At 49.0% G+C, this 25,441-nt stretch overlaps 1 protein-coding gene across 2 annotated transcripts in view; it reads right to left on the bottom strand.

Moving 5' to 3' along the window:
- Window positions 1–25,441, bottom strand: part of ACE2 (angiotensin converting enzyme 2) — a 141,424-nt gene that overhangs the window by 113,965 nt on the left and 2,018 nt on the right. The window contains exon 2 of one of the 2 annotated variants that reach the window (XM_085896870.1): window positions 23,928–24,009. In XM_085896870.1, the coding sequence (XP_085752996.1) occupies window positions 23,928–23,936 (9 nt within the window). In that variant the 5' untranslated portion in view covers window positions 23,937–24,009. Of the gene's footprint in view, window positions 1–241; window positions 639–23,927; window positions 24,010–25,441 lie in introns of those variants that run through there. The other variant, XM_085896869.1, reaches the window with a different exon arrangement.

The following is a 25,441-nucleotide window of genomic DNA, read 5'->3' as shown; positions in this document are numbered from 1 at the left end:
AAGGGGGAGTGGTGGAAGGGGGACAACAAGTGGTGGAAGGGGAAGAAGTGGAGGTAGGTCGATAATAAATTCCACAAATTTTTCCTCTTCCGATGGACCTTGAGTGAAACAACGATCGATGTAAAAACGAATGCGGAATAAGCTCGAGTATAAAAATTACATTCTTTTTCATTCAGACGTTAAACACCGCGACAAAGGCATCTTGATAAGAGACAGGTGAGCACAGTTGGCAGGTACGTACGGCTTGCTGTGCATTGTAGTCTGTTTTGTTCGTGCTGCGAGCCCAATCTGCGAGCGATTTGTTGTAGAAAGCCGGCGGTGCTACAGAGTTGTACTCCTTCAAGAAGTCCTCCAAGGTCTGCACGTTTGTATCCTTTCCATTGAAAGACAAAATCAGAGGCGCAAACATAAACCCAAGGACGAACACGAGCTCCCCCATGGTCGTCCCTCTCTCCTTGATTTGTCGATCTCGCATTTCTCGCTTTGTCTCCGATTAAAATTGTCTCTCGGAGGATCTGTCCCTTCACCTCACGTCCACCTGTCTCTCTACCCGTGTCCTATGAACGAAACAATGATTAACAAAACAGCTTGAGAGCAAAGTTTGCATCGTTCATCATTAGAGGCAGTGGTAGGAAAAGGGTGGGGAAGGGGTTCAAAGGGCGAAATTATTCCATCGAGGGAGGGGAATGATATTCACAGACATGAACGAAAACAGAACTCAGTAGAGCGCATCCCTCCACCAGGCTGAACAGTTTAGGTTTTGTATTCCACTGATAGGCCGAGCTGGATTCAGACCTCAACCAAAATATAATCGGCTTGTTCTCGTCATCTAACCACCAACTCATCCACTAAGTTTGGTCATAATCCTTCCACAATTTTTTGAAACATCTTGCTATATAATATATCGTCTTTGGCCTCATCTCTCAGTGATGGAAGAATCACTGAAAAAAAAATGAAAAACATCATCGAATCGAAAGCTGGATCCGTATAGTCACCAAAACTAACCATTTCGTCCATTGTCACGCACCCAACCTGTCCACCAAGTTTCGGCCAAGTCCGTCTATAACTTTTTGAGATATTGTGCTCGATATCGTCATTAGTCCCATCACTCAATCGTGAAGAATCACTTGAAAAATTTTCGAATCTGGATCTTGACCAAAATCTAATCATTTTGTCCTAGTCACATACCCAACTTGTCCACCAAATTTTGTCTGAATCTATCGACAACTTTTTGAGCCATCCTGCTCACAGCCAGACAAACAAACAAACAAACAAGCCAGTAGGCGGCGATGGGTTGCCGAGCATACTGTTAGTATTGCGACAATCGTAGGTGTCAAGAAACGGTGTTTGTATGATCATGTAAAAATACATTTATTGACCTTTGACCGCTGACCTAGTGGAGATAGGTCATTATACAAATGAGCAAACTTGTACCACTCATCGGGGAGTATTCACATGCAAAAATTTATTTGGATCAGTTGAGCCGTTTTGCCTGTAGGGGGACTTGAATAGACATTTTGACCGAAAAATGCACTTATTGACCTTTGACCCCTGAACTAATCGAAATAAGTCATTATGCAAAGTTGTAGCACTCATTACAGTCAATAAGCATGTAAAGTTTCATTCGATTCGGTTCAATCGTCTTGGAGCTCGTGTACTTTGAAGTTTCAGCAGGAATGCTCAATGGCCCTAGGACACCCAAGTTGAGAGGGTTACCATTTGGAAACTATAAGATATAGAGCAAAATGGATTTCATATAGCAGATAGGGAATCACCTTAAGATTATGCATATCAAATCTCATCCAGTTCCATCTCCTGATAACTACTCGGATATCCATTTGAATGGAAAGTACCGAAAATACGGTTTGAAATTGGAAATCCCCAAAGTTTGAGGGGGTGCTGTGGGTGAACAAAGATCTAAATTGAAAATCTGGCTCGATTGTTTGTGCACAATGCATTCCAGACGATTAGTGTGAATTTTCATGACCATCCGACCATAACCCGAGGAGCAGCATTTGGCGCGAAGGCACCTCCAGCTCTCGCATATTATCGATATTTGCGCGAATTGACCTTTGACCCCTGACCGAAGCGAAATCGTAAATATGTCCTGAGGCAAAGTTGTATTACTTATCGAGTACCATGAACCTGCAAAGTTTCAATCGTATCAATGCACTCACCTGGTCGCTTGGGGGCCTTCAATTTTCACGCATACCCTAGTTGTAGGGGGCGCTGCAGGTAAAGCATTACATATATCACAAAAACTGGAATATATTTGAGAGAGCATCACCTGTAGATCATTCGTGCCAAATTTTATAACCCTACGTGGGATATGGCTTTTGGAATTGATTTCGCGTGAACGGTACCGATTTTGAAGGTTTTTCGGTTGTTGCGAGGGAACCAAAGCGTCCCAAGCAACCATCACAATTTCCAAAGCATGAGGTCATAAGATGTACTGACCACCCGAGTTTGGTCAAAATCGGCCCACGTTTACTACCAATTATACTGATGACAAACGATCAAACATCCAAACAAACAGACAGAATTACTGACAATAAAGGTCACCTATTTCGGCGACCCAACAGAAAAACAGGGGTAAAAACATAACCTCCGTCCACTTTCGGTGGCAGAGGTAATTATACGCGTTATGGTTATGACATTTATTCCATTCAGACATAAGCAACTTGTGTATAAATATATATATATATATATATATATATATATATATATATATATATATATATATATATATATATATATATATATATATATATATATATATATATATAGTTACGAATTCTGGCCCGCCTGGTGTGCGATCGGCCGCGTACCTCTGTCAGCCGCGTCGCCCACCAGACGGACAATTCAGTCATGACCCTCCTGGAACTACCTCAACCCGTTCTTAACTAGGGAACCATGGTCTACAGGTTTCGAGGGGGTCGCTACCGAAATATGCTTTATACAAGACGTGCAGACAAAGACAAACAGCATGCATGCAAGACAAGACAAAGTACTTGGTGAAGTTTCATGGACGAGAGGACAGTGTCAAGAGCATGAATGTTGCTCGCAACAGGCAGATGTCCACAGATTTGAGCTCCCGCTCGAACGTGCTGCGTTGCAAGATGGCGGCGTCGTACTCTACCTTCTCGAGTCACCACGTGCACACGCCCTCCTCAGCACGTTCCGGCCCCGCGCAATGTCGACGATGAGCCTCAGCCGATCTCTCTCACGGTCCAGCATACAAATCCAGGTCTGGCCTGTTCTCCAGACAAGGCCCAAGTCGAGGTGCCGAGCTCCGCGGGTGGATCGACAAACGTGTCGAGCCGTGAGGTGAGTAAGTACGGAGGCTCCCCGGCCAGATGCAGGCCGAACCTGTCGATCATCTCCCCGTACGATTCGATCGTCGACTCCACAGCCTGATAACTACTCGGCAGCCTCTCAAAACCGACTGCCGTTTTTGTACCGGCAGTTTCCACACTGTCCCTCCTTCGTTCGCTTGCCGCCAAAACATGTCGTGCCTCGAGAGCGACTGTTTCCACACACCGAACCTTTTTATGAAGCCTTCATTTCCTCTCTCATTTGCTCGCATCAAGTCACGAGCACTCTTTTACGAAGCCTCCGTTCACTCGCTTCCTTCGAGCCCCAAGTCCACCTCTCTCAGCGAAACCGACAAACTCCTCCCCCTTCATGTCACTTCCTTCCTCTAGCCACACCCTCTCTCCAGGCCACACCCCCTCAGCCGACTGGGAGGGGCCTATCCACACCTCGGCCGACTCTGTCCGATCCGAGTCACAGGTAACGACTCAGATCCGGCGTAACCGAGCGGAGTAGGATGGGGTAGGAATAAGAGGGATCTCTCGTTTCACCACCACTGTACGAACATAAAAACAGTCTCTTACACCTCCCGACACACATATAACGTCCATTTTAACAAACAACTTGTCTTAACAGGCATTTAATGGGGGATATGAGCTAATCCTATATTTAGTAGTCCAATAAGGGCCATTTCCGTAACAATATCATACGAAAACACCATTGGAAATCACATTTTGACAAGGGGTATATTAAGAGATGGACTAATGAGTTATTTCAAATTGTTGATGTGCTCGACGCAATACCGTGGACTGATAAATTATATGATCGGTTTGGCGAAGAAATCTTGGATTCATTTTATGCTCAAGCATTACAAAAAACAAACTTTGTGACAGAGTATGATCAAGTCACCGCCTTCGACGGTCACGAGAATTTGAGCGGCCGGTGCCGCTGGGCTTTTTCCCAGTTAGTGACAGTCCACTCTATCTCAGGAAGCTCCAAACAATTTTTTTCCCACTCCCTGTCACATTTTTCGAGGGTAGCCTGTCCCTGCATGTGAATGTAGTCGAGTACCGGCCGGAGCTCTCTCACTTCTGTGAGATCCGCAGCCGTTGACGGGCCAGTATCTTCAGGAAGAATTGCATCAAGGATCTTGAATATGTAGTAAGGGTAATAACGGCGGTTCATCCGCCTGGTGGGTTGGACCCAGTCCCAAATTTTGATGGTTTCTGTGAAAACACTTTTTGCCCATTGGCAGATCGATTCAGGAAGCTGTGGGGGGGGGGGCAATACCAGTGAGATGTCGCATAATAAGAGGGAGGTTTTTATTCAGATCCGTTCACCCGATTTCTTTCAGCATTGCCCGGATGTCATCAACTGTGAGAAGGCGATGGTTTTTCTCGTCACACCAAATGATTTCCCGGAGTTGCTCCAGGAGTTTTTCTCCATCAGTATTATTGGGGTCATTTTTATCTCCGAGCTACTCCTCCGGCTCTCGGGCTAAGATGAGGTCCGTCCAGAACTGAAAGTGGTGATTCGGGTTGAACGATCCCAATTTGACATTCTGTCCCTCCTGGTAGTATTGTTGTGGGGCCAGGTATCGGTGGCGAGCACGACCGCTAGAGGGAACAGTAGAGTCGGCTCCACAGAACACACCGGAATTTATAGGTCGTCATCCCGGATAACTCCAGAGCCGACGGGTCACCTAAAAGAACGTGGTCGCCAATACTTTGACGGCGTGGGGTCGGGTTAATTGCCTAATTTCAATATACCTAAATACCCAAGCAGTCTAACTACCGGGTAACCACACCCTCGGCCGACTCTGTCCGATCTGAGTCGCAGGTAACTACTCGGATCCGGCGTAACCGAGCGGAGTTACCAGAGCCGCGCCAGACCAAATGAACAATTTACCCTCGCTATCTCTCAATACACAGCATGCCAAGCCAATGAAAGAAACACAGAAACGTGCTGGTACATTCAACAATGTACAATGGGTATAGTGGCAGGGGACAACAACCTTTGGGAAGTGGCGTTCCAAGAGTGAACTTATTCACTCTTAATTATGGAGCTACATGCCATTGGTACATTTTTAACATTAATAATAGTTCTACTTACATTTTAGCAGCTTCATTAATAAATAAATTAAAAGGCTGATCTTCCCGTTTCGTGTGATCCTTGTCATTGCTGAGTTTTCCAACATTGGGCTCTTATTTGATACTTTAAACAGAACAGACCAGCATCTGAGTGTTCAGTTGTTAACCAGCTCTGGGAGGGACAGAGAATTGACTTCATATGTGAAAATATCTGTTCACAAAGGTATGCAGATCAAAATGCTGAGAGCAATGAGAATGCCACTTTAATCAAACAGTCAAATTTCACAGGTAGAGACTTCCAACGGGTCAGGATAGAGACCCCGTGATCTCTCTCGGTAGCCTCAAGTGTGCGTTGCAGATCCCGAAACTTCAAGGCCCATAAATCTGAACATTGTCACTCAATGAACTGCATTTCAAAATCCTCAACACCCATCCACTGAAACACTGTCAAATCTATGTCACTGGAATCAAAGTTGTCTGGTTAAATGAGAAAGGAAAACATCAGGCCATCAGGCCTTTTGGAAATGCTGAAATCTGATAGAAAATTCTGATGCGAGTTCTTGCATGTACATTCCAATCTCAGCAGCACTGACAGTATGATGTGTCGATAGTTCTTTAAGATGTTGGAAATAGCGGAAAATACAGGTGTCAATGTCCTGAGAAAAAAAGGGCAAGTTTCGCAAGAAATGACTTCCATATTTCAGAAAGATCCATAACAGTTTCCCTTCCATCCTGCAGATGGAGGTTCAGTTCATTTAGATGTGTTGGTGATGTCAGTTAGAAACATTAGTTGGACGACCCATTTGTCACAACCGGTTCAGGGTAGTTTTGACCTTTTTTGATGAAAAGATTTTGATTGCATCAAGACAGTCCACAAAGCTTTCCAAAACCTTCCCACGACTTAGCCAATGGACATTGCTGTAAAGTGGAATGTCCTTGTACGCACTGCACCTCTCCTTCAGCAGAACTTGAAACTGCCTGTGCATCAAGGCAGATCGAGCAACAAGAAAATTCACTGTCTTCACCACCGTAGTCACCACATTATGAAGCTCAGAATTAGAAACTTTGGCACAAAGATTTTCTTAATGGATAACACAATGAAAATTTACCGTCGGGTCGCTAATTTGATCGTGAATGATCTTTGCAAATCCCTTCTGTTTTCCAACCACAACAGAAAATATTCTGTCAATTACTCTTTCCTCAAAATGATTTACAAATGTCTTCGCTATATCTTCCCCTGTTGTTCTGCCATGTATGGGTTTTCGGCAGCATAGCTCTTCTCAAACTTCGTCTGAGTCACAGTATCTTGCAACAACTGCAAACCGTGGTACGTCATTTATATCCACACCCTCATCAAGTGCGACACCAAATGCCACTGTGTCTTATAACACCACCGTCTGTTGTTTGTTAACATTTTCTGCCATTTTGCTTGTACATCTCTCCACTGATCTGGCAGACACAGTTTGTCTTTAATTCTGGAGATGATTGTGTCTTTAATGGGCCAATCATTGAATAACACATCTGAACAATTGAGAAAAGCCTCATATATATATATACATACATACATTATATACATATATATATACTTATATATATATATATATATATATTTATATATATATATATATATATCCGGGGGTCGGTGGCGAGAACGACCACGAGGTGGGAGAGGTTCGTCGTCTCCCACCAGACTCCCCGGAATTGAAGGCCATCGCTCCGGATAATTCCGTGGCACGGCGGGTCGCTTAACTGACCGTGGATGCCAATATCTCAAACGCGTAGCAAGGGTCTATTTGTCTATAACCAATTTACCTAATTAACTACGCGATTTCGACTACCAGAGAAACCACGCCCTCGGCATGTCCTGCTTGAACCGGGTCACTCTACCGACTGTGGTAGAGTTCCAACTACCGACAACCAACTCCAGTTCGGGTACAGCCAAGTGGAAACTGCGAAAGCCGTGCCGGATGGAATGAACGGATTATCGGGTATAAAAATCCGGCTAAACTCATATCCGAACCATGCTGGACCAATGAAGGAAAAGAAGAAAACGAACTGGGGACATTGCCACAATTGCTTATTTACAATAAAAAGACACAGGGAAGACTTAACGTGGATATGCAAGTAATATTTACAATGATCAAAAACAAACACTTAAACAGTTTCTACTTATCAGACGAGCCCACACGCAGACACACACACAAATGAAAATAAACCGAGAGTTCTTTATTGGACCCTCGCAGCAGAGGAGAGAGATGAGCTGGGGGTCAGAGTCCAGCTGGGTACCTGACCGTCGGAGTAAGGGGGTGCTCCGTGGTGCGGCACCTGACAATGCTCGTTGGTTTGGTCCCCAGTCGCACGTGTGGGACTCGTGGTTCGTGGCGGAGCTCGGGTGGTGAATAGCGGGGTCCACGGAGGGGGGTCAGGGTCGCTTTTTCCTTTCCTTGAAGGCGAGCAGGGACACATTCGCCGCCTTCACGACCTTCTGCTCAACCCTCCGCTTCAAAAGAACTGCACGCTCAACAACAACCCTCAGAGCCCCATCCAAAACCTTGTCAGAAACCCGTGGAGAACTTCCTCCAAGACCCTTCTTCCTCACTCGACTCTCAACCACCACAACCCTGTCAAAAACCTCAGAACAACCTTCGTAACAATCCCCTGCCTCAGAGTGTGCTCGGGAATTTTTGGACCTCCCTCAACGGGGCGGGGCTCGCTCGAACAGACGTCACTTCCCGCCCTGATTGGACAGGCTCCTATGGGTTCGCCCTTTCTGGGCGGGGTTTTGGCCCCTGCGAGAAACCCCACCCACTCTTCCACGCGGGTTCATACTTGTCGAGTAACAGTATCAATGTTGCAAAGGTCATCGTGAAAGAGTTACAACGTTTGTGGAAGCCAAGAAACTGGAACCGCGAGATCCCGCCTCGGCACATCAAGGTGTGAGAAGGCAGCCGGTTGGCGGTGAATCGTGATGAGGGATGGGATGGTTGTTAGATGTAATAACCTAACTAAAAGAAATCGCAACGCACGCCTTTGATTCTCCCACCAGACAAAAGGAAGGGGATCTGACTACACATACTTAACGACATAACTGACTTTTGGGACATCTGTATGTTGAATGCATATGGTTTCCAGATCCGTAACTATATATATATATATATATATATATATATATATATATATATATATATATATATATATATATATATATATATATATATATATATATATATATATATATATATATATATATATATATATATATATATATATTGTTGCGGATTTCGCGCCCGCCGGCGTGCTGACGTCCACGTAACTAAAATTGCGGCACGTCGCCCACCGGACGGACAATCCAGTCGTGACCCTCTCGGACTAACGCCGGGAACCAGTCACGGGTGGACCTTTCGGTCTCACCGCGATCGAGCCAATCAGCCCCCGCGTGGGATAGGGTTGCTCGCCAAATTCGACCTACCTAAGTACCCACGCGGAGGGTAGACCGGGCGATCGCACCTCGCCGCAGGTCGACTTCGGACACGGGCCACTTAAGCGACCCGTTCCGTACTATCAGAATAACCGAGCGGTGTTATCGTCGACCTCGACGGTTCGATTAATTATCGGGCGTATTCAGCCCACTACCAACCCTTTACGTGAAGCAAGATGAGGATTCAATGGAGGAAAAGACGAAGCGAAGCGGGAGAACAGTTCAACAATAAAGCACATTTATTCGCGGCACACGGGAAGCACACAAATACAATTCCACCAAATGCACACAAAAAAAGAAAACACAATTCCATTTACACAAAAAGCAAATATAAAAGTGAAAACACAGTGCAGAGCTAATACCGACTACCGAGCACACGGCAACACTTATACAATTCTACTTCACAGACGGCGCCGACAACACATACCCAAAACCAAGGAAAGAATACCCTCAAGAATGAGGCGGGCCTGAGGCCGGGACCGGGTCGCGCCTACCCGTCTGGTGATGAGACGCGGAGCGGCGATGGCGCCTCACTCCGCGGGCCTCGCGGACAGTGCCTGGCAGGGGGTGGGAAAGGGGCCCCCTTGGTCGCACTATCTCAGCGCGGGGGGAAACAGGAGGGGGTTGCTGATGCTCGGGGTATAGAGGATCTTTATTATCCCTGGTGTGCGTCTCCACCTCGGCCAGGTCGCGCTGCCGGCCTTCCTCGGGCGTGCAGCTCCCGGCACCGTCGCGAGCACCCCTCGTCTGCCTTCGCCGCTGCCGCCTCTCCGCCTCTGGACTCTCCACCCTGGACTCTTCTTTGGGCTCTCCTCGTTCGACTCTCTTCAGCTTCTCCAGCTACTGCAGGCTTCGGGCTCCAGACTTCCACACTGCTCTGACTGACGAACACGGTCCTTTTATCCCCCCGTAGCTTCGCCTTTGACCCCTCCCTTTGACCTTTCACCTCGCTCCCCATTGGCCCGAGAAAAAGTGGGCGTGAAGGCTTTTTGATCCACAAATTTGCATATATCGATCGTTCTGGAGGCGGGGCCAAATCGCCCCTCGCTCACCGATTGGACGGCAAAAAGTGGGCGTGTGTCGTTTTTGATCCGTTTTTGAAGCACAAAATCCGTGATTTTGTACACGCTGTTCAACGTGCGCCCTGCACGAGTCCAACACCGGTACCCACAGCGGGGCAAGAACGGTGGCGATGCTACGGTTGCGAGGTGTGACGTGAAGGTCGTGGCGGTTGTGGTGAAGCGGCGTTGTGGTTGGTGGTTGATGTTGTGGTTGTGGTGGTAATCATGGCGGTTGGTCCAAAATAAAGATAGTAAAAGAAAAACGGCTATCCTGAAGAGTCGCAGCTCGCATAAATGACATGTATTCCCACTAGACAACGGGTTTGGGCCCAACTACACATATACTTGCCGAGATACCTCACCTAAGGGACCTGAATGGTGGTTTGCGAATTTGGTAACCACAACACTACCCCCTTCCCTTTTTACAGACTCGTCCCGAGTCGTCAAATTTTCGTGTGCCATCATGTGTAGTTTTCCCCTAGTACATTTTACCTACGGATCCCTGAGTGCGACATTCATGGTATTCGTGTCCCCAAAATAAATAACCTGAGGGCTGCGTAACTATATAAACAAACTCACTCATACGGACGACTTAAATAAAATTGCCGGCGCTAGACAGACATGCCGGGGGCGCACTCATATGTACAGTACATCTTAACCTTAACTTACAAATTTTACACTAAACCATGGCCCAGGATCATTGAACTCTGCAAAAAGAAAGCAGTTAGCAGGGAGCCAGGCTGCCCGCATGCAGTCTCTGGCTCAAACAATGCAGGTGACAGGGAACGTGGCTGGCTGCTCACACGCAGTCCAAGGCCTTCCCTTTTGAACTGAACTCAGTGAACCACAACGGTGTATGGGCTGCACAAACGCAGTCTCCGTGCCAGCTCAAGTGGCACGCGCAATGAGCACAACGAATGGATGCATGGACACAAACACGGTGCACGGGCCGTCACTGCAGGCCCGTGTTGTAGCTGCCAACAGGGCAGTTCTCGCAGCTTGCAAACTGTTGCTTTCAGATCCTGGCGCACATGGAAACGAACAGGGGGGGGGGCAAAGCAAAAATTGAACGGGGCTGGTGAACGTGGGCAGTGGGCATGGCATGGCAAAGGCAGCAGGCAAACACAGCCCGCAGAAGAAGGCCGCTGCAGGCAAACACAGCCCGCAGAACCAGGCCGGCACAGGCCTTGAAGAAAAACAGCCAGCAGATGAACTGGGCCGGCACAGGCCTTGAAGTACCACAGCTGCAGATGAAGCTGGCCAGCTTTTGCCGTCAGTGGAAGTTGGTGGAGGGAGTGCGGTGGTGCTGGCCACTCGGAAGGCGGGCTCGGACCTACCTACCTGTCTCCCTCCCAACCTATCGCCTTTGCCTGTCACTGTACATACCCACTCCCTTAATTTGTCAAACCCCAATTTAGCCCCAACTTATTTTTTTATTGTTTTTATTTTTACTTCCCCACTATAAATCGTCCCCTAACCCCCTTTATCGTCCTTGTTCGGCTAACCTATCCTGTCACCTAGCCTACTCCCAACCCCTACGTTCCCTTCCCGGAGGGGAATAAGGGAGAGCTAACGTCCTGTGTCGAGGCCCAACGAAGCCTCAGAATGGCCTCCCCAGAGTTCAGCGATCTTAACACCAAGTGGGTCCAGCGGCCCACAACGACAGCGAGGGGATGGATGGTGCGGAGGGGTACATCTCCGAATCTACCCTAACCATTTAACTGTTAAACTACCCCGGGGCTTTCAACAAGCGCCTCTCGCTTAAACTATTGGTTCTAATAACCCAGATTCCCGTCGCCTGTGTTGGTGTCCTCACCATTTCGGGCCTCGCCCCCCAATTTTCTCTCCGTGCCCTCACACGGTCTCATGGCTGGGACACGTGGCTCCCTTTGGCAGGCACGACCCTCTGCCGATTCTCCCGCTATGGCACCCCCGGGCACTACACTGCCTCCGAGCCTACCAGCTCCCTAACACCGGGGAGTGCCCCCCATGGCACCTCCCCTGAAACGCACACGTGGCAGGCCGGCCTCCCGGGCCACTTTCCGAGGGTCACCCGTGCCCACAACACTGCCCACGCGGCTAATGGCGCCCCGGGCCCCCGCACCAAGCAGGCGCACCCGTGCCCACTACTCTATCCCGGCCCCCCATGGGCCCATGGCCTACCGCGGCCGACTAGCCTGGTGCCCGGGGTACCCACTCAGCGATACTCACCTTTCGCAGCCACGCTCCCAAGCCCGTCAACAGGGCTCCTGCACCCCTCCAAATGGGTCTCGAGCCTACATTCCCACCAACAACAAAACGACCTCCATTTTTCAATTTGACTAACCCCCTAACTCACTTTATACTGACCCCGGGGTCCCTTGGGCGGGAGTCACTCCTCCCCCCAATCACTCATCGCACCATGCATTCCCCATTCACTCCATACACACAGACCCGCTGGCCTCACTCACTCAACATGTACACGTACTCACAACTCACCAACTCTTCAACACCCACACCACTGAACTCTGCCATCCTTCTAACTACCTCCCCTAACTAACTCGTGCTCCCACGTCGTCCCTTAAACTACAGCACGTTCCTTTTAACGCTACGTAGCTAAACTACGTCCCCTCTACACATCCACAAGTCTGTCTCTGTCTCCAAAATAATTCATTTTATTTCCCAACCTAAATCTGGCTACAATCCCTCTAACTAATCCATTCCACGGACTCCATGAGGACTTACCCCTGCCCCATGGAGTCGGTCTAGCTAAGCTAACCCTTCCCCCTAACTAGTTTTCATCCTGTGCCCCGTCAAGGAGGTCTTCCACCCCTTGCCCAGGAATCCTGTGCACCCGAAAGTGAAGCTTGCTGTTTTTTTTTTTCATGCGCAGCACCTGCGCGGCAACTCGCGCACTTTACACCTGCCTGTGACGTCATGCAGCTGCACGTGTTCCTCGTCCCTCCTTGGACGGTACCATCCGGCAGAGATATCCCTCCTGCCGGATTCCAACCCCACGTGCAGCCATGGCGTCACCGTGCGCATAAAAAAAACACAAGCCCCACGTCTCGAGGGGTTCCCCACGCGAACACATGTGCTTTGCCCGTTGGAGCTTAACACACACGATCGCGTGGAGAACCCGTCTGGTCCAAATCCATTTACCTGCCTAAACTTTGTCCGTCCGCGGGATCGGCAAATCCACCGCGTGCGTTTCCGGACCGGGACTTCACTCTCGCAAGCGAGCACGTGGTGGTCTCGTGCGTTGCACAGCACGGACCGCGTGCTCACTGCTGGGTGAACCCGGCACGGTCCCCGAAATAGCAACAGCCGCTACCCGGCTTTCTCTCCTCTGTCGCCGTCTTCGCCTCCATTCGACCCACGCACACCTGCGTGTTACGACGCACACAGTCCACACCATCAAACTCACACCGGGAGACGCGGCTGCGTGCTCCCGCATGCCAACCGACATCTCCCTTACATACCGCTCTCTCACACACACGGTCTCCCTTGCACACAACGACCTTGCACACGGCCGTTCACTCACGCGTGCGGGGCACTCACCCGCGGTGCCTCACTCATACTCCGTGCCTCATCCACACACGCGGGGGCACTCACCCGCGGTGCCTCACTCACACTCCGTGCCTCATCCACACACGGCGTGCTGGGAAGCACGTACTCCGGCACCATCGCCACCACACCACTCACACCACTCACACGTGGTGCCTCCCTCATACTGGCCGTTTCACTCACATACACGGCCTCACTCACACACGGTGCCCCATCCACACCCGGCGTGCTGGGAAGCACGCACTCTGGCACCATCGCCACCACACCACTCACACACGGGGTCGCTTCCACACACGGGGACGCACTCACACCTTGCACCACACACACAGGGACAACCACACTGGGGATTTGTGTCCCCACAAGGGTCTCCGGGGCCTCTATACCCCCCAAGCTCTCCGTGCACCCGTCCACAGCACCCGTCCCCTCAACCTCGCAAAGCACGACCGAACCCACCTGGTCGTGACTCGCCTCAAGGGGGCATACTCCCTCCCCTCGTTCCTGGAGGAGGCCATCCAGGTGCTCGCACTGGGTCTCGACACGCTCCGCGAGCTCACCCCCATTGTCCTCCACTACCTCCGTGTGTGTGTGCGCGTCACTTACCCCGTCTTCATCGTGTTTATTGGTCTCTGCTTCTTTCTGGCGTCTTTCCCTTATCTTTATGTAGGTCAACCTTGCTTTCTCTTTAAGTCGCTCCCGTCCTTCCCTGTTTTTCACTCCTTGCTCTTTCACGATCTCCGCGTACCTCATCCTTGCTCTCCGTATTAATTGTTCTTTTCTCTCCCTCGCAATTACTTTCACCTCGTCTCTTGTCTCCCGAATTACTTTTTCCTTACCCGCCTCCACCGCGGGCCTGTCAGCCGTTGCACCCCCTTCCAGCTCGTTTGTTCCGACACGTGGAGTCGCCATTTTAAGTTCCCTGGTCACGGCCTTCATGCCCGCCTCCAGGCATCGGCCCATGTTCTGCGTCTCACCCCGTAGCTTTTTCATTTCTTCCTTCATGTTTGCTTCCATTCCGTTTATTTTTGTATCCATCTTTTCGTTTATTTGTTGTGTATTCGCATCCATCTTCGTTTTCACTTCATTCATATTCGCATCCATTTTTTTGATCATTTTCGCATTCATCTTTTCGTTCATTGCCGCCAGCATGGCGCATAGCTGGGCCATGTTGGATGCACTCAGCTGAGCCGTTTCGGCAAGGGTTGGGGAAGGGTTTTGGTGGAGAGGGGGGGGGGAGGTGTCATACACCGCGGCCGCTGCCGCACCCACCTCGGGCCCTGGGTTCAGTTGGGCGAGTCCGTGTTCCTGCACAATCAACATTTCCTGCTCGGGGATTCCATCCTGGACCATGGATCCTACATTATTACACATATACATTTCTAATACCCCCGGCTCCCGCTCGCCTTGAGACGCCATCTTGCTTCTCGTGAAGGGTTAATTTGCTCGCTCGTAATTTGGAGGGAATCGGGGGTCGCTTCTCTCACCCCTGGACCGATTCCCGTGAATTTAGCCGCAGACAGGATAGCCCGTTTTCCTGTTCTCCGATACCAGTGCCGCGAGGAGGGCGATGAATTTGTATCCCACTCCTGACACCAGTGTTGCGGATTTCGCGCCCGCCGGCGTGCTGACGGCCACGTAACTCGAATCGCGGCACGTCGCCCACCGGACGGACAATCCAGTCGTGACCCTCTCGGACTAACGCCGGGAACCAGTCACGGGTGGACCTTTCGGTCTCACCGCGATCGAGCCAATCAGCCCCCGCGTGGGATAGGGTTGCTCGCCAAATTCGTCCTACCTAAGTACCCACGCGGAGGGTAGACCGGGCGATCGCACCTCGCCGCAGGTCGACTTCGGACACGGGCCACTTAAGCGACCCGTTCCATACTATCAGAATAACCGAGCGGTGTTATCGTCGACCTCGACGGTTCGATTAATTATCGGGCGTATTCAGCCCACTACCAACCCTTTACGTGAAGCAAGATGGGGATTCAATGGAGGAAAAGACGAAGCGAAGCGGGAGAACAGTTCAATAATAAAGCACATTTATTCGCGGCACACGGGAAGCACACAAATACAATTCCACCAAATGCACACAAAAAAAAGAAAACACAATTCCATTTACACAAAAAGCAAATATAAAAGTGAAAACACAGTGCAGAGCTAATACCGACTACCGAGCACACGGCAACACTTATACAATTCTACTTCACAGACGGCGCCGACAACACATACCCAAAACCAAGGAAAGAATACCCTCAAGAATGAGGCGGGCCTGAGGCCGAGACCGGGTCGCGCCTACCCGTCTGGTGATGAGACGCGGAGCGGCGATGGCGCCTCACTCCGCGGGCCTCGCGGACAGTGCCTGGCAGGGGGTGGGAAAGGGGCCCCCTTGGTCGCACTATCTCAGCGCGGGGGAAACAGGAGGGGGTTGCTGATGCTCGGGGTATAGAGGATCTTTATTATCCCTGGTGTGCGTCTCCACCTCGGCCAGGTCGCGCTGCCGGCCTTCCTCGGGCGTGCAGCTCCCGGCACCGTCGCGAGCACCCCCTCGTCTGCCTTCGCCGCTGCCGCCTCTCCGCCTCTGGACTCTCCACCCTGGACTCTTCTTTGGGCTCTCCTCGTTCGACTCTCTTCAGCTTCTCCAGCTACTGCAGGCTTCGGGCTCCAGACTTCCACACTGCTCTGACTGACGAACACGGTCCTTTTATCCCCCGTAGCTTCGCCTTTGACCCCCTCCCTTTGACCTTTCACCTCGCTCCCCATTGGCCCGAGAAAAAGTGGGCGTGAAGGCTTTTTGATCCACAAATTTGCATATATCGATCGTTCTGGAGGCGGGGCCAAATCGCCCCTCGCTCACCGATTGGACGGCAAAAAGTGGGCGTGTGTCGTTTTTGATCCGTTTTTGAAGCACAAAATCCGTGATTTTGTACACGCTGTTCAACGTGCGCCCTGCACGAGTCCAACACCGGTACCCACAGCGGGGCAAGAACGGTGGCGATGCTACGGTTGCGAGGTGTGACGTGAAGGTCGTGGCGGTTGTGGTGAAGCGGCGTTGTGGTTGGTGGTTGATGTTGTGGTTGTGGTGGTAATCATGGCGGTTGGTCCAAAATAAAGATAGTAAAAGAAAAACGGCTATCCTGAAGAGTCGCAGCTCGCATAAATGACATGTATTCCCACTAGACAACGGGTTTGGGCCTAACTACACATATACTTGCCGAGATACCTCACCTAAGGGACCTGAATGGTGGTTTGCGAATTTGGTAACCACAACAATATATATATATATATATATTGTTACGAATTATCGCCCGCCCGGCGTGCGATCGGCCACGTATCGCGAATCGCGACACGTCGCCCACCGGAACGGACAATTCATTCGTGACCCTCCTGGAACTACCACCAGGAGCCAGTCACGGGTGGGGGTTTAACCTCACCACGATCGTGCCAATTGCCCACCCGCGCAGGATAGGGTTGCTCGCCAAATTCGACCTACCTAAGTACCTGCGCGAGTGGTCGACCGGGCGATCGTACCTCGCCGCAGGTCGACTTCGGGCACGAACCGCTTAAGCGGCTCGTTCCGTGCTGCAGGGATAACCGAGCGGAGTTATCGTCGACCTCGACGGTTCAGATTACTTATCGGGTGTTTCAACCCACTACCAATCCCTTACGTGATGCAAGAGAGAACTTTCAATGGAGGAAAGGACGCAACGAAACGGGAAAACAGTTCAACAAGCAAACACTTTATTTCACACACACAACACACGCACGCACGTAAGGCAGTAATACAATGTGCAGCGAAAGCAAAATGCAACAAAAGCAAAAGCACTACTACCGACTATAATTATTTACAACACTTAAACAATTATACTTGTCGGGACTCGGCGCCACATCATCGATCTATAATTCCAGCAGTGTGTGTGTGTGTGTGTGTGTGTGTGTGTGTGTGTGTGTGTGTGTGTGTGTGTGTGTGTGTGTGTGTGTGTGTGTGTGTGTGTGTGTGTCCGCTGTTTCTCAACAACCACTGGTCCGATCTAATTGAAACTTACCAGGCATATTGCTGGGGACCTGAGGATGTGCCTTTTCAAGGTTTGATATTAATCGGACAAGTGGTTCCCAAGTTATGGCCATTTATTTACCAAACCAATGACAAGACACGTTGTTGCTTGGGCGTGGCCGATGGGGAAGGGAAGCTCAGCCACGTTCCCCATTATGGGTTACAACGTACGACTTCCGGAGAGTGATGACTTCGTGTATTCTAATAATTTCTCGATTTCTTATGCGCATTTATAGATAAACACAATGGCCCAAGTTATGATCGTTTTCATATTAGACGGTGCATAAATTTCGGTAACATCAGAGTGCTGGTATGCTCCGAACCAGGAAGTAATTTTTTTTCTCTCTCTCTTCTCTTCTCTTCTCTTTTTGTTTTTCCTTGCCACGACATTGCGAAAAGGTAAAATACGTTGGCGCTAATCGAATAATTGGGTTTTAAAACTAAATTGCGAATAATCGTAACTGCGAATAATATGCGAACTTCCAGGTCACCCACGTCCGGGCACGCGAGAGCGAATAAACGGCCTGTGTGGTTGTTGTTTGTTGCTCGCGGTTTGAATATTTATTTATAATTATTATTATTATTTTTTTTTTTACGGGCACGTACTAGTTCATTCAAAATAAACAGGAAAGACCTCCCCATAGGCAGGGAGGTAGTCGGGGTCATTGGATCAAATGTGCGCGGAACCGGGAGGAGCGGCCAGGTCCAAGAGACCGAAAGAGACTTCTGGTCATGATCTCCCGGCATGCATCATTCCCCATGACAAAAAACTGGAAGCAAAAAAAAAACGGAAGCAAAAAAAAAAAACCGGAAGCAAAAGGGTCATAGCCAACGACATGGATTTCAAATTGCCAGGGTATTGTGTTGTTCTTGTTGTTTCCTATTTTCTAATGTGCACGCGGTAAGTAATATTCACAAGATAGAAAGAAAACCCAATCGTGTTTATACACCGCACAGCGTTTAAAAAAAACCGGAAGCAAAAGGGTCATGGCCAACGACACGGATTTCAAATTGCCAGAATATTGTGTTGTTGTTTCCTATTCTCTCATGTGCACGCATTAAGTATGAAGCTCACGACGTTCGCTATAATTATATCCCTCCAAAAATTATATAATTATAGCCAAATTCCCAACAAGTTGAGCAGGAGGTCGAGAGGGGTCCACAGGGGTGGGAGAGATGGTCTATGTATTTTTTTTTTTTTTTTTTTGTATACCTTGGTCGAGGCTCGTATGAGAGCTAACACACAACTCACAGCAAGGAGTCATGAGACAAGAGGGGCGGGAGTGGAAGGGACAAAACAGTGGGGAACAGACACATTAGGTGAACTGTGGAAGGGAGAGGGATGGGGATGGGACGGGGAACATGGCGAAGAGAAGATGGACATTTCAGGGACTTTCAGGAAGGAAAGTAGGAGAAATGAAGGAAGTGGGCTTGGGTGGATTATCGGGGATAGAAAAGATCGAGGATTTGGATGGGGGAAGATAAGAGGTGGTGGTGAATAGCTGTTTTGAAAGCCTGGAGGGAAGAATGGGAAAGAATAGAGTGAGGAAGTTTATTCCAAAGGCGGGAAAAAAGAGGAATGAAAGAGTGAAGATGAGCAGTGATTCGTGATTTTGGTAGTTTTACCAGAAGGGGGTTGTTGGCGGACCTTGAGCGCCCTGTGGAAATGTGGTGGGGACAAATCGCAGAGAGAGCAGGGGGGCAAGGCTGGAGAGGAGTCGGTAGAAGACAGAAAGACCACCGACCAACCTGCGGTGATTGAGTGAGAGGCCCAAAGACTCAGCTTCATTGCGGGAGATGCCGATGATCTTAAATGCCCTGGTTTCGACAGCGTGAAGCCGAGAAAGGTGGGAGGCAGGAGCACCAGCCCAGAGGGGAGAGCAGTACTCCATCAGGCTACGGACAAAAGCTTTGTAAGTGGTCAGGAGCTCAAGAGGGCCGAGGAAGGACTTAGCACGACGGAGGATTCCCAGTCGGCGACTGGCTTTTGAGGCGAGGTTGGAAATGTGACTTTCCCAGGAAAGGTCATGGCAGATAGTGAGACCTAGAAGCTTGAAAGAAAAGACTTCTTCCAGAGGATTGTTGAGAAAGTGGATGGGGGGTTTTGTAAACGGTCCTTTCGAAGAGACATAGTGAGAGTGTGAGATTTGTCTGGATTGAAAGACATGTTCCACGTGTTGGACCAGTTTGTGATTTTATCCAGATCTGCAGTGAGTGAAGAAGCTGCTGCTTGCCGGTCTGAGGGATGACAGATGGTACGGCAGAGGGTGGAGTCGTCGGCAAAGAGAAATAGAGGATTTTCCAGAGAGTCCGAGAGATCATTGATGAAAACCAGAAAAAGAACAGGGCCCAGAACGCTACCTTGAGGAACTCCAGCCTGCACAGGAAGAGGGGATGAAAGAACTCCATTTAGGGCCACACGTTGACTGCGACAGGAGAGGAAGTCTGCGAGCCATGAGTGGAGATGGCCTTGAATACCATGGGAAGAGAGTTTGGTGAGTAGGGCAGGGTGCCAGACTGTGTCAAAAGCACGTGATATGTCCAGGGATACGGCTCGGATTTCCTGTCTGGCATTGAGGACCTCCATCCATTGATGGGAGAGCAGAAGCAGCATATCCAGGGTTGAGTGACCTGGTCTGAAACCAAATTGATGATTGGAAATGAAGCCATTGGAGAAGAGGAAGGATTTCATATCTGAGGCGATGATGGATTCCATCACCTTGCTGATGATTGGGAGAAGGCTGATTGGTCTATAGTTACAGGGATCTGTTTTTGCACCTTTTTTATGCAGGGCAGTGATGTTAGCAGATTTCCAAGCAGATGGCAGATGACCTTGGGCAAATGAGAGGGTGAATAGAACAGAGAGAGGGTGAGCAAGAGCAGAAGAGCAGGCTTTGAGGACACGTGGGCTGATGCCGTCTGGACCGGTTGCAGAATCTGACTCGAGGTTTGAAAGCAAGCTCTCCACCTTGTCAGGAGAAAAGGATACAGAGTCCAGGGACAGTTGGGTGCGACTGGGTAAAGTGGGTAGAGATAGTGATGGGTTTAGGACACAAGATTTAGCTGCAAACACCGATGTATTGATACTAATAAGTGTGTGTGTGTGTGTGTGTGTGTGTGTGTGTGTGTGTGTGTGTGTGTGTGTGTGTGTGTGTGTGTGTGTGTGTGTCTCCTCCATAACTCCAAAACCATAAAACTTAGCAGCAGAAACTTTACATGCATACTAAGAAAACTCCAAGGAAGTGTAAGAGTGAAAATTGGGTGTTTGCGTTAATTAAAACACCCGTTTTGAAGATAAAACACACACACACACACACACACACACACACATTTATTAATATTGTTGCAAATTCTGCCCCGCCCGCTGTGTGATCGGCCACGTAACTCGAATCGCGACGCGTCGCCCACCGGAACAGACAATTCAGTCGTGACCCTCCTGGAACTACCGCCAGGAGCCAGTCACGGGTGGGGGTTTAACCTCACCACAACCCAGGTCCGCATTCTACCCACACGAAATAGGGTGAATCACCGAAAGTTGATATACCTAAGTACCCGTGCGGGTAACGTACCGAGGAGTTGTACCACGCTGAAGGTCGTCCCTGCAACGGACAGGGTTACCAGCGCTATCTCAGCACGGATTCGGGGGGGGGGGGAGAATTGTTGATGCTCGGGGTCCTCGGAGAGGGGAATGGCGGACGCTCCGTCCCGCTAGCGGGGTCTCGGGACCGCACCGACTCCGGCGAACTCTCGCCGCTGAGTCCTCTTCCGCGTCCCTGCTTCATGCCGCGACTTGTCCCTCGACCTCAACTCCGAGCTCTGTCCCCTTCGCCGTCCGATCCCCGCAAACATACGACTCAGACTCCACGGCTTCCGACTCGCGCCACTTTCTGCACCCCTTTCTGCACCCCTTTCGGCACCCCCGAGCTGCGTTGTGTTCGCGTCTTTATAGACCGGGGGAGGAGCTTGTATGCAGATTCGCGGATCAAAACGTGCTTGGAGGCGGGGCCACGCAACCCGACGTTCAGCCATTGGTCGGGCAAAAAGGGGCGTGAGCCTCTCCTGATCCCCTTCTCCTCCTAAAAGGAACGCATTCACAGCGGGTTCGGAAGCGGGGCCATGCCACCCGATGCTCAGTCAATGGATGGAAGAAAAGGGGCGTGAAGCCTTCTTGATCCGCTTCTCCTCTCCCGAAAGGATCCATGTGCACTCGTGCCTTGACGCGTTCAGCAAGAATCACCGAACGGGCCCTGGACAGCACGACGTTCGGTGTTGACAGGTGGTGTGGTTGTTGGGGGATTATTGGTCCAAAATAACGATAGAGAAAGAAAAACGGCTAACTCAAAGCGTCGCAGCCCGGATGAATCACACATATTCCCTCCAAACAACGGGTGTGGACTGATTACACATGAACTTATCGATATATCTAACCTGAGGACCTTTCTGGTGTATTGCAAATTTCCACAGCCGTAACAGTATCAATACATAGACCATATCTCCCACCCCTGTGGACCCCTCTCGACCTCCTGTTCAACTTGTTGGGAATTTGGCTTGCATGTACCCCAAAACGGAACACCCCAGAAACCTTCTTCCAAGGTTATTGCAATCATTCTGAATCAGCAGGAGGGGGAGATTGGGACCATACTCTGTGCAGAGCGTTGGTGCTGCCGAGGCAGTCTCCTTGGCTATTGGGCACAATCCTGGACGGGTCGCCACTCCGACACAGTATACCAGCATGCTGGCACTCATTTTGCCGACCTCCGAAGGATGACAGGTCGAGTTAACCCCACCTGGTATTAATTCAACAGTTGAGCGGGATTTGAACTCAGGATCCTGGGATCCAAAGCCCACCACTCTAACCATTAAGCCAACACCAGGCATACTGACTCCACCCTCCGTTTTCCTGTCATGCATCTCAAATTCGAACAGAGCTTGCATTTCATTTGTATTAAGTAGACCACAGGGTGAATGTTGAGGTGGACGATCAAATGGTCCAATGTTTGCTTGGTCGCTCAATTTCTGCATCCTCTTGCTGTTTGGTCCTTTTTTACTTGGGTAATATTAGCAAGAAAACAGGTTAACAATTACCGAAAGAAAGTTCCACTTGAAGTTGTCCGATGGACAGATTGTTTATCCATTGCACGTCCGAGAGAATCTCATGGGGGAATAGTCCAAGGGTAGGGGTGGGGTAGGGGGGGGGCAGTCGTCGTTGGGGTCTTCGGTTTCAAACCTTGTATTGGTTAACAAGATGGGAAATCTTTGGGTTTGATCAACGTTATGACCGCTGTCAGTGCCTCGTCCCTCAGTGCAGTTTAATCACCCACAGGCAGTCACGATCATTCAAGCCATTATTTAATACCGATATTTGAGACCCTCCAAAGACCTTTGAGACCCTCCACTGATATCCTTATAATTCATCTTGCACTACTGTGTCCATGTCCAGAATATGATTACTGCGCGTGCACCATGATCTACCCAGGTACTCAAAAAAATGTCACCTTGCAGTTGTAGTTGTGCCATCAAAACTAATGAGTCATTGTTCAGAAACAGCTGTTGAAGCGTTTGGGTGTAAAGGTTGTTGGTAAATGAGGTTTATTTCGTTTATTACACCTGCAGCATTTTGATGGTTCTGTTAACCAATGTTAAACAGTTCACTTACCAATGACCTTGGGAAGTGAATTATTTCATTTAAAGATCCTTTGAGGATCTGTTTGCGTTGATGGCAACAAAATGTGCTGACATAGGCCACAGACACCACCTGGTGGTCGCCAGTGTTACACGTTGTATATTTTTTTTCTTCTTTCAACTGAGTACATCTTGAGGTATGGACAATTATAATGCGAGTATGCCGACAATGGATGCACGATTGAGAATGTGAGTACGTCTATAAAAATACGTTCGGGTCAGTAAAATAGGTGTATCGATGAATTAAAGCCTGGTGTTAGTTTAACAGGTTAAGGTGGCTGGCTTAAAATCTTCGGAATCCGTTGAATTAACACCGGGTGGGGTTGACTCAGCCTGTCATCCTTCCGAGGTCTGCAAAGTGAGCATTCCAGCTTCCTGGTAACAGTGGGCACTGTATCAGCGGCACAGATGCGCTTCCATCAAAACGATGCAACCAACAGCCACAGGCTGCATACCAAGCAACAACCTTCCCCCGAGTCTCTCAATGATTCATGGGGACCTCTGTGGTTTCTAATAACTGGGTTGCACCTTAAACCACGTGACCTTATATATTATGAACCCAGAAAACTTAATCAACCTTTGGAAAAACGTTGCATTCGATATAAACAAATCAGTAAAGTTCAGTGAACGCCGAGTGCGCTCAAGCATGGCAACATGGCCATGCACAAACAGGCGATGAGGCAAGTTCAGTCCAGCTACATACTGACACGTGACATCCAAAGTCCACGACGGCTCGTCCTCCTCCTCGAGGCAGTGCAACACCTGCACGCAACAGGTAGTTCGATGAAACTGTGGGACGACAAGAAAATTCCGATCACACGATAAAATGGGCGTTGGAAGAAGGTGCAATGGTCTTGCAATCATCGATGGTGCTGTTGGAGTTGGACTCTGCTTTGTTGGAGTAGTTTCGTTTGTAATTTGTAAACGAGAGAGTAACTTTATGTAATGCCCCTTTTTCCCCGACTAGTACGTGCCCGTACGTGCGTTAAAAGTATAAAGAATAAATAAATAACCAATGTCACCCCCAGGGTGACCAGTATCTTGCCAAAATGTGAACATGAGTGACTTATTTATTCGATTAAAGTTACTCAAAAAATAATGGTTTCGTCGACCTTGATGCTTGACCTTTTTGTGACCTTGACCTTTGACCTTGACCTTTATATTTCCGTACGGTTAATGGTATCTCTCCAGGACCGTTGTACATGAAATATCAAGAGATTTTGATGAGAACTGAGGAAATAAAATGTTCATGAAAAATCCGTTTTTTCGTCATGACGTCATCAAACTTTTGACAGATCTGGAAAGCACTTACCAAGCGCTTTCATACGAGGTATTACTCGATATGGTATCTAACATTTCAAAATTTGACCTTGGGGTCAAAAAACTTTCGACCTCCAGCGCTAACCATGAAGGTCAAGGCCGATCGCCACCAAAAAATTAATCAGCTGAGCACCAGACCATGAACTATATTCCCATGAAGTTTGAAGACGATCGATCAAAATTACTCAAAAAATAAGGGTTTCGTCGACTCCCCTGATTTGCGACAAAGTGACCTTGACCTTTGACCTTGACCTTGAAAATTTTATGCGTTGAAAGGGATCTCTATAGGACTCTGATATGCGAAGTTACAAAAATTTCCAATGATAACTGTGCTCTGCAGAGTGATCGATACGTGATTACAGACAAAAAAAAACAAAAAAAAAACATACAAGCTGACTAACATATCTTGCAAAAACTTTGTTTTGGCAAGATAATAAACTTTCAAACCGCGTGCCAGAAACAACAACCACACAGGCCGTTCCTTCGCTCTCGTGTGGCCATACGTGCGTTAAAAATAAAAAAATAAATAAATAAACTTTCAAACCATGTGCCAGAAACAACAAATACACAGGCCGTTCCTTCGCTCTCGTGTGGCCATACGTGCGTTAAAAATAAATAAAAAAATAAATAAATACACTTTCAAACCATGTGCCAGAAACAACAACCACACAGGCCGTTCCTTCGCTCTCGTGTGGCCGTACGTGCGTTAAAAACAAATAAATAAATAAATAAACTTTCAAACCACGTGCTGGAAACAACAACCACACAGGCCGTTCCTTCGCTCTCGTGTGGCCGTACGTGCGTTAAAAATAAATAAATAAATAAATAAACTTTCAAACCACGTGCTAGAAACAACAACTACACAGGCCGTTCCTTCGCTCTCGTGTGGCCATACATGCGT

The sequence above is a fragment of the Eptatretus burgeri genome, chromosome 10 (genome assembly GCF_056783735.1).
Source record: "Eptatretus burgeri isolate ZD-2024b chromosome 10, Ebu_testis_v1, whole genome shotgun sequence".
Taxonomy (NCBI): domain Eukaryota; kingdom Metazoa; phylum Chordata; class Myxini; order Myxiniformes; family Myxinidae; genus Eptatretus; species Eptatretus burgeri.
This window is presented reverse-complemented; position numbering and strand designations above follow the sequence as displayed.